General features: G+C 41.6%; 1 protein-coding gene across 1 annotated transcript in view; it reads left to right on the top strand.

Annotated features, from left to right (window-relative positions):
* stk10 (serine/threonine kinase 10) overlaps nt 1-10,071 on the top strand; it is an 84,886-nt gene extending 74,815 nt beyond the window's left edge. The window contains exons 15-19 of the mRNA XM_003217361.3: nt 1,082-1,206; nt 3,522-3,710; nt 5,201-5,326; nt 5,793-5,906; nt 6,302-10,071. Of these exons, the coding sequence (XP_003217409.1) occupies nt 1,082-1,206; nt 3,522-3,710; nt 5,201-5,326; nt 5,793-5,906; nt 6,302-6,442 (695 nt within the window). The 3' untranslated portion in view covers nt 6,443-10,071. The remainder of the gene's footprint in view (nt 1-1,081; nt 1,207-3,521; nt 3,711-5,200; nt 5,327-5,792; nt 5,907-6,301) is intronic.
* The last annotated feature ends 4,223 nt before the right edge of the window (nt 10,072-14,294 follow it).

The following is a 14,294-nucleotide window of genomic DNA, read 5'->3' as shown; positions in this document are numbered from 1 at the left end:
GCTGCTGAAACCCAGACCTCCAAGCGCAGCTGAATCCAGGAGTACCCCAAGCCGTGAGCCTGCAATTTGCAAGGAAACTTAACCAATCACATCTAACACAGGCTGAATCCCTATTCCCAGAGCTGTGTTTGAACTGATCAGGAGAATCTCTGTTTTGTCATGATTAGGTTTCAGTTTGTCCTTATCCAGTCCATTCCACTGGTTTAGCACAGGAATAGCTTCCTTGGAATTAGGTGGAAAGGAATAATAGAGCTCTAATACCATCAGTGTACTGGTGACATCTGACCTCAAAATTCCAGAAGACCCTTCCCAACAGTTTCATGTAAATGTTAAATAGCACAGGGGACAATACTAAATCTCAAGGGACTCCACACGCCATTGCCTATGGAGTTTAACAGGAATCCCTCCAGCATGGCCTTCTGAAGCTCTTCTTCCAGGAAAGAATGGAACCACCGAGGAACAGTACCTCCAAGCCCCATCACAGAAAGATGTCTCAGAAGGATACCATAGACAATAGTATTGAACACCAGTGGCCCACTAGATGTCTAGTTCCCAGCCATCCACAAGGTGACCAAAGCTGTCTCTTTTCCATAACTAGGTATAACCAGAATGAAATAGATCTAAAATAATTAGCCTCATCCAGGAACACATGGAATTGAGATGTCCCAGTATCTTACTCTAAATTAAAAGTTTTGAAACTAGCCTATATAGTAGGATCCAGGTAAGGTTGTTTCAGAGGAGCTCTGACCACACCCTCCTTAAGGCATGTCAGGATGTTGCCTTATTGTAAAAAGGCATTTGTGACTTCTTTACCCCATTCAGCCAGTCCTCCTCTGGCCTGTTTAATGAGCCAGAAAAGGCCGAGGTCTGAAACACACGTGGCAGCTTTGATATGTCCACATCCTCAGGCTACATAAACATAAAATATATAAAAGGAAGAGCCCTGGTTAGGAAACTGAATCATAGGACAAATTTTATTTGTTCTGTGCATCCTTTTATTTTTCTTCTTCAATACTGAGAATGTTTTTGCCTGAAAAGTTCCCTCCTCGCCTTCAGTTCCCGTCTCCCTTGTGTTCCTCAGATCGGGAAGCCACCATCTGGGAGCTAGAAGAACACCACCTACAGGAGAAACACCAGCTTCTTAAACAGCAGCTGAAAGATCAATATTTTCTCCAGAGACATGAGCTGGTGCGAAAACATGAGAAGGTAGAAGTTCTTACATTTTTGTCTTTTAGTTCTTGCTACAGAGGAGCAGAGTACAAAGTGGTTGTAAAGGAGATTATCTCAACACATCTTTACACAAAACTGTCTGCTTTTACCTTGTGTGAATATATGTGAATTTGACTGGTGAAAGATATGAAACTGAAATGGGAATCTAGGTGGAAGAATACCGAATTTTATAGTATGTGAGTCAGAGTGAATTGACAGGAGTATTGCTGTCAGTTACAGGAGAACAGATTAATACTCTATGTTGAAGCACTGCAAGGAGTCAGTAAGGCTACAGATGCCAGTAAGATCTGTGCAGATATTGATATACCTGTTGTTTTCACTCATTATGTCTGTAATCCTTCTCTACATAGTTAGAAGGAGTGCAGAAATAGGAGAAATGAGAGCTAGTTTTAGGAAGGGAACTATTTATTTTTTGGGTTTTTTGCCTTCAATACAATAACACGGGGAACTCCCAGTGGTGCAGCGGATTAAACTGCTGAGCTGCTGAACTTTCTGACCAAAAGGTCAGCTGTTTGACTCCGAGAAGCGGAATAAGCTCCCGCTGTTAGCCCCAGTTTCTGCCAACCTAGCAGTTCGAAAACATGCAAAATGTGAGTAGATCAATAGGTACCGCTCCGGTAGGAAGGTCACGGCGCTCCATGTAGTAATGCCAGCCGCATGACCTTGAAGGTGTCTGCAGACAACACTGGCTCTTCAGCTTAGAAATGGAGATGAGCACCAACCCCCAGAGTCAGACACAACTTGATTTAATGTCAGGGGAAAATCTTTATCTCTACAATAACAAGACAAGAGAGGTTTCTCCCTCTCTTTAAATGTTTCTGCAATTTGTGTAAGATGTCACTGTGGTAATGAAATATTTTCTCTTTGTGAAACCAAGCTGAAAAAGAATGAATGGTTGATCAAGAAAAAGCAGAGTCCTCATGCTTCCAGTCTTTAAATGCAAATTCTCATCTTTGCATGTAAGGCTGAGGCAGTTGTGAATGTGCATACCTACTCTATATTTTCTACAGAATATACCTTATATTAATAGAACAATTATATAAGACAGTGAGTACACAAGTGACTTCCAGAAAATAACCATGGTTCTGCTGTTGTATGAAATCTATCTTTGTTTAGTGACTCAAACCTCTTAGAAGGTAACTGTGAGCAAGTTTGCTAAAGGATGATCTCTGAGGCAAAAGGAACTTTGACCAGAAACTTCACAGAATGAGGCCTAAGCATTCTCTACTAGCACAGTGCCTTTATAGATATTATTGGTTTTTGTTGGGTTTAATTACATAGATGAGGACTAACTTGTTTTCTTTCAAGATGAATTAAGTGTTGTAACTTGAATATTGGAGACACTGAAGTGTACACTTGTGTTGTAGCATGATTTGCAATGATCCCAAGTTATTTCTGTGGCATACATGATACCATTCATACTGGTGAAGAAATTCACTATGCATTTGAATCAATCATTCTGTCAATAAGTATGTTAAACATGATAACCCCCATGTGGAACTTCTACTGTGCTTTAGTGTTATTTGACAACTTTCCATAGTGGTCACTATATTCAAATTGGTTCTTAATTTATGTTCCTTCTATAAGTTTGTTTTCCCTGTAGTAAGCTGTGAGGAACCCTTGTAAGAACTGGTTGACTTTGTTTCCTTCAGGCCAGCCTCTACTAGCTTTCTCTGTTCCATGTGTTGTGGAAGGCTTTTATGGCAGGAATCACTGGGCTGCTCTGACTTTTCTGGGCTGTATGGCCATGTTCCATAAGCTTTTCCTCCTGACATTTCACCCACATCTATGGCAGGCATCCTCAGAGGTTGTGAGGTATATTGGAAACTAGGCAAGGGAGGTTTATATATCTCTTTAAGGTCCAGTGTGGGAGAAAGAACTCTTGTGTGTTGGGAGGCAAGTGTGAATGTTGCAGTTAATCACTTGGATTAGCATTAGTCTTTTAGTTTCAAGGTCTGGCTGTTTACTGCCTGGGGGAATCCTTTGTTGGGAGGTGTTAGCTGGCCATGATTGATTCATGTCTGGAATTCCTCTGTTTTCAGAGTGTTGTTCTTTATTTACTGTCCTGGTTTTAGAGTTTTTTGATACTGGTAGCCAGATTTTGTTCAATTTCATGCTTTCCTCCTTTCTGTTGAAATTGTTCACATGCTTGTGGATTTCTCTGTTCCTTTTGTTTTTCTAAATATCTCACCCCACCTTTAATAGTCTGTTGGACAATTAAAGTCATATTTCAGTGAAATCAAAGTACTGACTTGTCTCCCCACTCTCCTGGGTGACTATTGTGAATCCAGGAGCGTGAACAAATGCAACGATACAATCAGAGAATGATGGAGCAGTTGAAAATTCGGCAGCAGCAAGAGAAAGCCCGGCTCCCCAAAATCCAAAGGAGTGAAGGGAAGACACGCATGGCCATGTTTAAGAAGAGCCTCCATATTAATTCTAGTGGCAGTGCATCAGAACAGAGAGAGAAAATAAAACAGGTAACCTTTTTTTTGAAGGGGGTAACAACCTTGTGGAAAGGATTTGATTGTATACATTCTTGCAAGAGATTATGCGAGGGAAGGTGACAAATTGTACTTGGAAACAGAGGCGGTTCAACCACGAGGCCATTTAGGCACTGGCTGTGGCCCCATAATCCCAGGGGGTGCAGTTGAGCTCGCCATTCCCACCCCGCCTCCTCTTCCTCCTTTGGGCCTTCAGCCTGGCCTGGGCCCAACTTTGGCCTGGGCCCAGCCACGTAGGCCTGCCATTCCCGCACCACCCCAGCTGCCAGCTCCAGCACTGTTTTATTCCGGTGAAAATGGTGCTGGTGCTGGCGGCCGGGGTGGTGCAGGAATGGCAGGCCTTCCGTCTCCACAGCAATGGCGCAGAGCGGCCTATCTAGGCGGGAGCATGGGTCCCGCCTGGGTAGGCCGCTCCGCACCATTGCCATGGAGACGGAAGGCCCGCCATTCCCTCACCACCCCGGCTGCCAGTGCCAGCACCGTTTTGTTGCAGTGGCTCCACTCTTCCTCCTGCTGCCACTGCCATCGCAGACCGTTGGAAACTAGGCAAGAGGTCTGTTGGAAACTAGGTAAGTGGGGTTTGTTTATCTATGGAATGTAAAGGTTGAGAGAAAGAACTCAAAGAACTTTTGTCTGTCTGAGGCAAGTGTGGATGTTGCAGTTGGCCACCTTGATTAGCTTTGAATGGCCTTCCAGCTTCAAAGCCTGGCTGCTTCCTGCCTGTGGTGATCCATTGTTGGGAGGTGTTAGCTGTCCCTGATTGTTTCATGTCTGGATTTCCCTTGTTATTGAGTGTTCTTTTTTTACTGTCCTGATTTTATTTATTTATTTATTTCCCATACTTGTGTCCCGCCCTTCTCATCCCGAAGAAGACACAGGGTGGCTCACAACTGGCAACAATTCAATGCCCGATTGGTTTGGGGGGGGGGGGGGGGCGCCAAAATTTTGTTTGCCTACACTTGAAAATTTCCTTGGGCCAGCCCTGCTTGGAAAGTTCCATACTCAATGCTGGCACAAACAAAAACCACTAAACCTGAGACTCTTGACAGGCATTCATCTCATAATGCTGGTATTTACATTTCAGTGTTAAATAAAAAGCAAGTTTATACCAGTAAAAGATTTCAGACAGTAGAAAACATAGGCAACCTTCCTGCAACAATGTTTTGCAAAATGGTCATAAGGTCATATATCTGTTTCTCTCATCATTCTGGGCCTGTAGTTCATCTCATACGTTCATACAGAGAGATATCAAGGGTGGGTTTTAAGGCCCTCCCGCAATTGCAAAAGAACAATTGAGGACAATTTCTATTGAGAATAAATCATTTCTGAAGTTACACTGGTGGCCCTGTTAAGGAAAATCTCTGTACTGTGTTCTAGATCTTAGTATATAAATGTTGTAGGGAGCCATTTAAAATCAGAGAAATAGGAGAAGATATTCTGACTCCAAATGCTGCCTTCTATTGCAGTTTGCACAGCAAGAGGAAAAAAGACAGAAGGCTGAACGACTGCAACAGCAGCAGAAACATGAGATGCAGGTGAAGGATATGATTGCCCAGTGTGAGAGCAACATGAATGAGCTCCAGCAGTTACAGGTAACTTAATACCACCAATCAGATGTATAGATGGATGTGTTCCTCTGAGGTCAGAGCTTAGAATGCCACTGGCCTAGGCTACACAGAAGTTTGTCATCTGTTCTGAAAAGTTGGTCCATATGTCTGACAGCAAAGCCTAGAGCAGAAGTGGAGAATAATCAAATGGGTGAGGTGGAGAGATTGTCAGTATCACAGCTAATCCATTTTCTCCCTGTAATTAGTCTCTGACTAGTGTAGTTGCTACCTGAATTAATCAATACATGGGACATCTGGTATAAACAGTGAATGGGAAGATCCTTCTATGTAAAAGATGTCACCATCTCACTCTTTCCTAGACCTAGGAACTCATGTTGAATTTAATTGCAATCAAGACAGGATGGATGATGGAGTTTCTACCAAGTATTTTATATGTTCTCATGCATCTCTGTTTCTTTCTTCTTCCCCTCACTGTGTTAAATCTTTGTAGAATGAAAAATGTCATCTTTTGGTGGAACATGAGACCCAGAAGCTAAAGGTCTTGGATGAAAACCACAATTTGAACCTGAAGGACTGGAGGGATAAGCTGAGGCCACGAAAAAAGGTGACAGTTGACACTGAAATAATACATCCTCTGAAATAAAACCCAATTTCAGAGTGTAATTTGAGCTCTGGAATTTCTGATCGATTTTTTAAAATATGATACCAGAAGGTGTATTTTGATAATATGAAGATAAAATGGGCTGGATGAGGTTAAGTGAATGACTTATATCTGATTTTTTTGCAAATTAAGCTTAAATTACAATATAAGAGCTTGTGGGGGGGGGGGGGGGGGTTCACCTTCCAATTTCATTTTCCCTTTAACATCAGCCTCTCTTTCCTGTAAGCTGGCTGGGATCCAGATGGCTGAGAGAAGCCAAGTTTTTACAGCTGAAGGATTAACTTTAATTTAACTGGGCATTATCTTTTTAATTGAGCTCTTCTCTTTTATGTTTTCAGGCACTAGAAGATGAGCTGAATCAGAAGAAGCGAGAGCAAGAAATGTTTTTCAAACTAAGTGAAGAGACTGATAGTCAGTCTCCAGCATCGCCAACCAAACCTGCCAAATTTGTGCCATTCAGCTCTGCAGAAGCTTCATAACCCTTGGATTTGACGGCACAGTTGGCTTGTCATACCTGCCTTCATCTACTGGTGTGGACAGGGAGCCAGCAAGAGAAATCTCCAGGTTCCCTTTTCTTCTGTGCCAGCTCAAGTCAGCATTTCCTGCTCAGCTTTTTGTGGAAAACAACCAATGTGGCCTAAGATCTGCTTCATGGGAGCAGATAGAGATTTGTATTTCATTTTCTCTGGCAGGGACTGACTGGTTGTTCTTTCGGTACTGTGAGTGTGCTTTGGGTTGGAGATCTAGAGCTTGTCCCATTACTGGACATATTTTGTTTTACCTCTTACTGAAGAGATCAATGTTAGAGAATAAAGAGATATTTGGTGCCTGTTCAGTGCTGCTGTTAAACTTGCTGGCTTCATTTTCCTCACGGATAATGAGTCAGTTGACTTCATCTAACAGCATGATTATTGTCTGAATGGATGGGAACTTGGCCTTATCAAAGCACTAGGGGCTTGGCTGTGACCATTTAAAAAGGCCATAGAAGATGACCTGCTTTTATTGTGGCCTTTATTGGTGTTGAGAAAGTAAAGAGACACCTGCTTCTTATGCTAGTCCTCTCCTTTGATGAAACAACTCTGTTCACTCCATTCTGGAATGCCAGCTGGCACTCTTCCTGGAATCTCTTTGTGGCCCGGTTTCTGTCCTTTTCTGAAGTGTGTCATACACACAAAGAAAGTGAAGTATTTCAAGTCCAGAGCTGACAAATAAGGAACTCAAAAGTTTGTAATCCATCTTGAAGGGACGGATTTTCATTACTGTGAAGCATGTGTTTGGAGGATATTGCTGTCCAAATTTGGAGGTGTTTTAGATTAATACGCTCACACCAAACAATTCTTTTTAAATGATCACATCTGGCACAGGCTCACACAGTTCAGATCCATAAGTGATGAGAAATTGTCAAAAGTTCAGACAGTTAAGCAATGGCTTCTCATTCTTATTTGTTGGATGGAATTGCAAACATAAGTGTTCCTGTCACTCCCTTGTGGCATTATTATCTATAAAAAGACAAAATGACCAGTGTCTTTGTTTCACAACAACCATTGATGCTGATTGCCATTCTTTTCAGTTTTCAGGCAGTATGTCCCAATCATCTTTTTCCTGTTGAATACAGAGTTCTCTTTCCTAGTTCCATTTATTTCCCATATGGCTTCAAATATATATAATAGCAAGAAAAGCACAAGTGCCCACTGCAAGATTTTTAGCAAGGTAAAGATGCCTTGTTCTGCATCAGCTCACAGATGTGACTTCTGTAGAGCAGTAAAGGCCAGTGTTATTTTGTCATTTTAGTCCCAGTCTTAAACTAATGGATATGCTGTGATTATCATCTGCTTGAGAACTGTTCTGCAATGATTTCAATCATTGTCTATATCTTTCCAATTGCTCAGATCCTGCAGCAGGTTAGAAGGCTCTGTAAAAGAAGCCACATACAGAAGATATTGACATGTTTGAGATGGTGAAAATGTTCACCATTTCAGTTTTTTCAATTTTTTTTAACCAAAGATGTGTGATTCTTGTTTTGATTTATTAAGAATATATTTCAGAAAGTGTTGTCCATTGTGTTAAACTGCATTTCCCTTCAAATATATATTATTTTGTTGCGTTGCACATAGTCTTTCATCTGATCAGCCAGACATTTGGCTTAAATGTTTAATTTGCTATGCCATTCAAGTAATAAATGCAGATAAAGACTACATAGTTTGTTACTGTACTATCTTAAAAACACCATGTGTTGAAATGGCAACATGGTCCAATTTCCCATATTATCTACAACTCAGGAACTTTCCAACAATAGGAAATGTAGGAAATGATGTAGGAAATGATGCTTTTGGTTTCTTTTCTGGGATTTCTTTGTATGAAATAATGTAGCTCTTCTCACTATTAACTTGCTGAGATGCAGAGTGGAACTGAAGGCTGCTGGCAGTTTGAAGTCTCTGCAGTGTAGGAGTGTAAGGAGCAAGAATCCATGAAATGTGTTGCGACCAGAACTAGTGTATGACCGAAAGGGGCTACACCTGAGAAGCACTTTAATCCCTCAATGTATTTTTTAAAATGTCTCTGTACATAAACATTTAGACAGCCAGAATTCTTCAGAGTCAATGAACCAATGTATGAGTATGCATAATGCTGAAGTCATTCCCACCTGGCTTCTCTTGCATATACGAATGGCAGACTCTCCATCCATGGTTCACTATGATATATGAAGAAGGAACTCTAATTTGTCTCTCACATCATTGGTTCATAATTCCAGTTTGCCTGGGGATATAGAAGCCGGTGTTCCTAGTTTGAAAGTTATAATCAATAAAGTTGGAACTAGTTCATGGCTAGTTTAGACAGCCCTATTTACTGAAAGAGTCAAGCAGGAGCACTAAACCAATATGCAACATCTTATTGAGACTGATAAGTCAAACTGTTAATAAGACTATAACCTTGGTTTATTGTGTGAGAATCAAGCTAATGTGTGTGGATTTGTGTAAGAGAGAGAGAAACTGAACAAAAGCTAAAAAAATGCTTTTGGAATTAAATTGAGTAAAACCTTTTCAGGCAATTTCTATGCTAGCTTTCTGTTGCAAATAATTTTATATAATTTAAATGTATCCACATGTGTGCATAGACACACAAACTCACACGTTGCTTATCATTAGGCTAGGAAAACAAAATGTGGTTGACAATTTGAACATTTCACAAATGCATGGTTGCAGTATATTTTCTCTCTTGTCATTCTGGTTTTGACTGATAGCAAGAGGTGCTGAGACATCACAGTATATTTATCTCACACAGAGTTTCAAGGAAGTATCTTCCCTCTTTTTAAGACAAGAAAGATCACTTTCTCTCTTTTAAGTAACCTTCTCCTAATCCTGCAAAACCAATGTACCTTTTTGCCTGTTGGGACAGAGTGCTGATATTTTTACATGGTGGACTAAATAAGGATGATATTTTTCTCTATAATAGATATTCTTTTATTGGGTAGCCACTATGATGTAAATAATCTAATAAAAACCAAACCACAGTGAACCTGCACATATTTGTCCAGAACTCTGTGTAACTCTTGTGTGTGTTTTTAGGGTCAGCAGAGCTGACTTGAGTTATATTTATGCATAAACTTGGTGTGGGAATAATGGAATCCTGTTCGTTGGAATTTAAACTATCCTGATCAACAACTTTTGGACTCTTAACCAAACATATTTCGAAAATATATATTGTCTCATTTGAACACATCTGTACTAAAATATGTTAGAAATAAACTACTAATTTTTGAAGCAAACCTCACTTGAAGATGTTTTAATTCTCTGTTGCTGCATATCTAAACATAATTAAGGAATTTCACTTTTTGGCAGAGAAAAGGTCTGCAAGGTCTGGGCCCGGGCTGTGGCGCAGACGGGAGAGCAAGCCAGTGCAATTAACTGCAATGAATCACTCTGACCAGGAGGTCATGAGTTCGAGCCCCGCTCGGAGCCTATGTTTGTTTGTCTTTGTTCTATGTTAAAAGGCATTGAATGTTTGCCTATATGTGTAATGTGATCCGCCCTGAGTCCCCTTCGGGGTGAGAAGGGCAGAATATAAATGCTGTAAATAAAAATAAATAAAATAAATAAATTTCCATCAATTCTCGTTCTCTCTCTGTCTCTAATTCTATTTTCTTGCCGTTTTGGTATTAGCAATACGGAATGTATCAAGTTACATCTTTAAGATGTGTTTGACTTAGCTGAAACAGTTACAGAAGAATACTAGCTGGTACAGTATATTTGAAGGTCTCTAAACTGAAGGGTTTCTTGCATTGTTTATTGATTACATTTTTATTCCAACTTTCTTCTGATCAACTCAGTGCACCATATTTGCCTCTGTGTGTTCCTGCTTTAATCCCATACTACGCAAATACTGTAGCCTCTCCTAGATTGCATGCTCTACCCCATTACTATCTTTTGCCATCTTAACCACACTCTGGTGGGTTGGCCACACATATCCCAGTTTCCATTTGTAAATGTTGGAGCGCATGCATATGGTTATACTTTCAAAAACTTGTTATCATAAAAAGAGCACAGATCAGAGGCTGCTCACATGGTTAGGAATATGAGTGGGAAACATATGATCTTCAAGAAGATGGACTATAACTTGCATTTGTTTCATGCAGCATCTACGGGAGTTGTGATTTTGTAAACCAAAATATATGTGGTGGTGGCAGCCACTAGCAACTATTTCTGCTAACAGAACACAGTCAGATTGGTTGAAATGCATTCCGGGAAATGACAAGGCTGCCAACACTTTGCTAAGGTTCCCTTTAAATCTGATGTGGTGTCTTTTCAGACACCACCACAGACTGCTTGGAAAGTGGTATTTCTAAACAACAAAATTCAGCAATCCTCATGTTCCTTGGAGGTTAACGCATTCATTATGGAAGATAGTTCTGTGTAGAAAATGTGTTTCCCATCAACTATATGATCTCATGAGCACATGTGCGTGTATGTACACAGAAAAGAAGACTCATGAAGATGGTTTCATTCTGGAGAGAAGAGTAGAAAAAGAGCAGGCATCCCTGTTTCTCAACAGTGAAAAATTGAATGCAAGATCCAAACGGAGTGAAAATTGTTACCAACTTTTAATTAAACTGACTGGCTGAAAGCTAGTGGAGCCAAAAACTGGGGACATCAGGATGCACATGGCCACATGGCTATAATCCAGTGTCTGCAAGGTGCAGCTCTTCATCTGTTATTCTGTAAGTCTCATAATCCCTGGTTACTACAGTCAATGATGATGCATTCAGGGAGTTGCATTCACACAGTATCCAGAGGGCCACACTTTACTCACCTGCCATAGATTAATGCTGCTGAACATTTGCATGAACGACTAGCTGGATTTCCACAAAACTACCACCTCTCCCCTCATACTTGCAGTTTGGTTTCTGGGCCCTTGGGGGAATCCCATAGAGAATTAGTTGATCTTCCTTTGCCTCATCACTGCTGTCTCCAGCTGCCACTGTCCCACACTTTGAATCTGGATCTCCCTGTCCTCTTCCTCTCCAAGTTCTGCGTGCTCTGTCCATAGCAGTGAGGGGGAAGCAGTTTCCCTTGAAACTCAGGGTGACTGTACAACAGAGTGGTTGCTGCTGATAGCTGTCTCAAGGAGTGAATCAATCTCTTAAAGAAGGCCAACCTTGCTGGTACCATAGATGGCTGCCAGTGCCAGCCTTAGTGGCGTGGCAGACAGCTAGGAGGATATGGCATCCCACTCCTGCCCCCTGAAAGCCATCCACAAGATGTTTGTTCCCTGTTTTGGGGGGTATCGTGTTGCACCCCAGGTGTGGAAACCCCTAAGATCACAGCACCACGCAAGAGTCCAGAATATAAGAAGGATCCTCCACCACAGTCCGGGGGAGAGAGTTCCACTGCCAAACAGCCCTCACTGTGAGGAAGTTCTTCCTGATGTTCAGGTGGAATCTCCTTTCCTGTAGTTTGAAGCCACTGTTCCGCGTCCTAGTCTGCAGGGCAGCAGAAAACAAACTTGCTCCCTCCTCCCTATGACTTCCCCTCACATAGTTATACATGGCTATCATGTCTCCTCTCAGCCTTCTCTTCAGGCTAAACATGCCCAGCTCTTTAAGCCGCTCCTCATAGGGCTTGTTCTCCAGACCCTTGATCATTTTAGTTGCCCTCCTCTGGACACATTCCAGCTTGTCAACATCTCCCTTCAATTGCGGTGCCCAGAATTGGACACAGTATTCCAGGTGTGGTCTGACCAAGGCAGAATAGAGCGGTAGCATGACTTCCCTGGATCTAGACACTATACTCCTATTGATACAGACCAAAATCCTGTTGACTTTTTTAGCAGCCACATCACATTGTTGGCTCATGTTTAACTTGTTGTCCACGAGGACTCCAAGATCTTTTTCACACGTACTGCTGTTTAGCCAGGCGTCCCCCATTCTGTATCTTTGCATTCCATTTTTTCTGCCGAAGTGAAGTATCTTGCATTTGTCCCTGTTGAACTTCATTTTGTTAGTTTCGCCCATCTCTCTAGTCTGTTAAGATCATTTTGAATTCTGCTCCTGTCTTCTGGAGTGTTAGCTATCCCTCCCAGTTTGGTGTCATCTGCAAACTTGATGATCGTGCCTTCTAACCCTTCGTCTAAGTCATTAATAAAGATGTTGAACAGAACCGGGCCCAGGACGGAGCCCTGCTGCACTCCACTCGTGACTTCTTTCCAAGATGAAGATGATGCATTGGTGAGCACCCTTTGGATTCGTTCGCTTAGCCAATTACAGATCCACCTAACTGTAGTTTTGTCTAGCCCACATTTGACTTGTTTGTTTGCCAGAAGGTCGTGGGGGACTTTGTCGAAGGCCTTACTGAAATCCAGGTACGCTACATCCACAGTGTTCCCTGTATCGACCCAACTCGTAACTCTATTGAAAAAAGAGATCAGATTAGTCTGGCATGACTTGTTTTTGGTAAATCTATGTTGACTATTAGCAATGACCGCATTTGTTTCTAAGTGTTCGCAGACCACTTCCTTAATGATCTTTTCCAGAATTTTGCCTGGTATCGACGTGAGGCTGACCGGACGGTAATTGTTTGGGTCGTCCCTTTTTCCCTTCTTAAGATAGGGACCACATTCACCCTCCTCCAATCTGCTGGGACTTCTCCCGTTTTCCAAGAACTCTCGAAGATGATTGCCAGTGGTTCGGAAACAACCTCAGCTAGTTCCTTCAATACTCTTGGATGTAGCTTAAAAATCTTCCGAGGGTAGAGATCATTAGAGTAACTCAACAACCAAATTACAAACTGAAAAAGTCTGTTTACTCATCACTAGTTCTAAATACCAAGACAACACCATTCTTCCTTTCCCCACCTGGAAAGCATCATTTTATTTGACAATGTGCTATAAAGAAAGAGCACTTTTCAAAGAAAACTGTGTAGAGCACACACCTTTTTATATACTGTATATTTTTTCCGTTAGCACAGCCTTTCCAGTTACTTTCCAGATACCTTGGTGTCAGAACCCTGCTTCCAGGGCCTGGAGTATGGCGCCAGGAATCAGGGTCACTGACATTATGAATTCATAAGACACCTACAACTTGTTACCCTGAGAGGAAACGGCTGCTGGACTTGGCGGGGAATCTTTGCGGAGTTTTATTGGGCGGGAAATATATCTTTGAATGAGGGGGAGAGTATATAAAGGAATGCTGACCGATGCCTCCCATTCTTGGCTTTATCATATCGATGTTTCCTACAGTAAAGTTTCTTGTGATAACACAGCAAGTCTCGAGTCATCATTTAGGAACGGCTGTAGTGAGCCAACACCTTGGGCTACAATTGCCATGATTTGTAGAAGCCTGTTATTGTAGTATCTCTCTCCCCCATTCAAACAAAGCCATCAAACTAAATTGGTTCACTTAAGCGTTTACTATGAGAAATGCAGTTCTGCAAACACCTAAGGCAGATTCTTCTACCACATTTTCCCCTTTGAATTCTAAAGTTAAGGCACACTTTGATGGTTGACCCAAGAGGAGAGTGAACTCAGAAGGACTGTGAATTTGTATCTGTTTATTGCCTCCACCTGTGCAACCTTTAGTTGTTTGCTAGCTCAGCTGCCTTTACTTCTGTTCTGAAAAGGAAACTCCTCCACACTCTAATTCTAAGAACTGAATTGAAATTCAGGACTGAGATATGTGAAATTCTTGATATGTGAAATTGTTGAATCTCTCATTCATGGGGTCTCCATAAGCAGAAGTTGACTTGATGATTCACAACAGCAGCAAAGCATTCAAAACAATTGTTGCATGAAGTTTCATTTCAAGACAAATTAGCTTCTGCTGATATACTTGGAACAACA

Source organism: Anolis carolinensis, chromosome 2 (assembly GCF_035594765.1).
Source record: "Anolis carolinensis isolate JA03-04 chromosome 2, rAnoCar3.1.pri, whole genome shotgun sequence".
Lineage (NCBI taxonomy): Eukaryota > Metazoa > Chordata > Lepidosauria > Squamata > Dactyloidae > Anolis > Anolis carolinensis.
The sequence above is the reverse complement of the archived record's forward strand: the minus strand, read 5'-3'. Positions and strand labels throughout refer to the sequence as shown.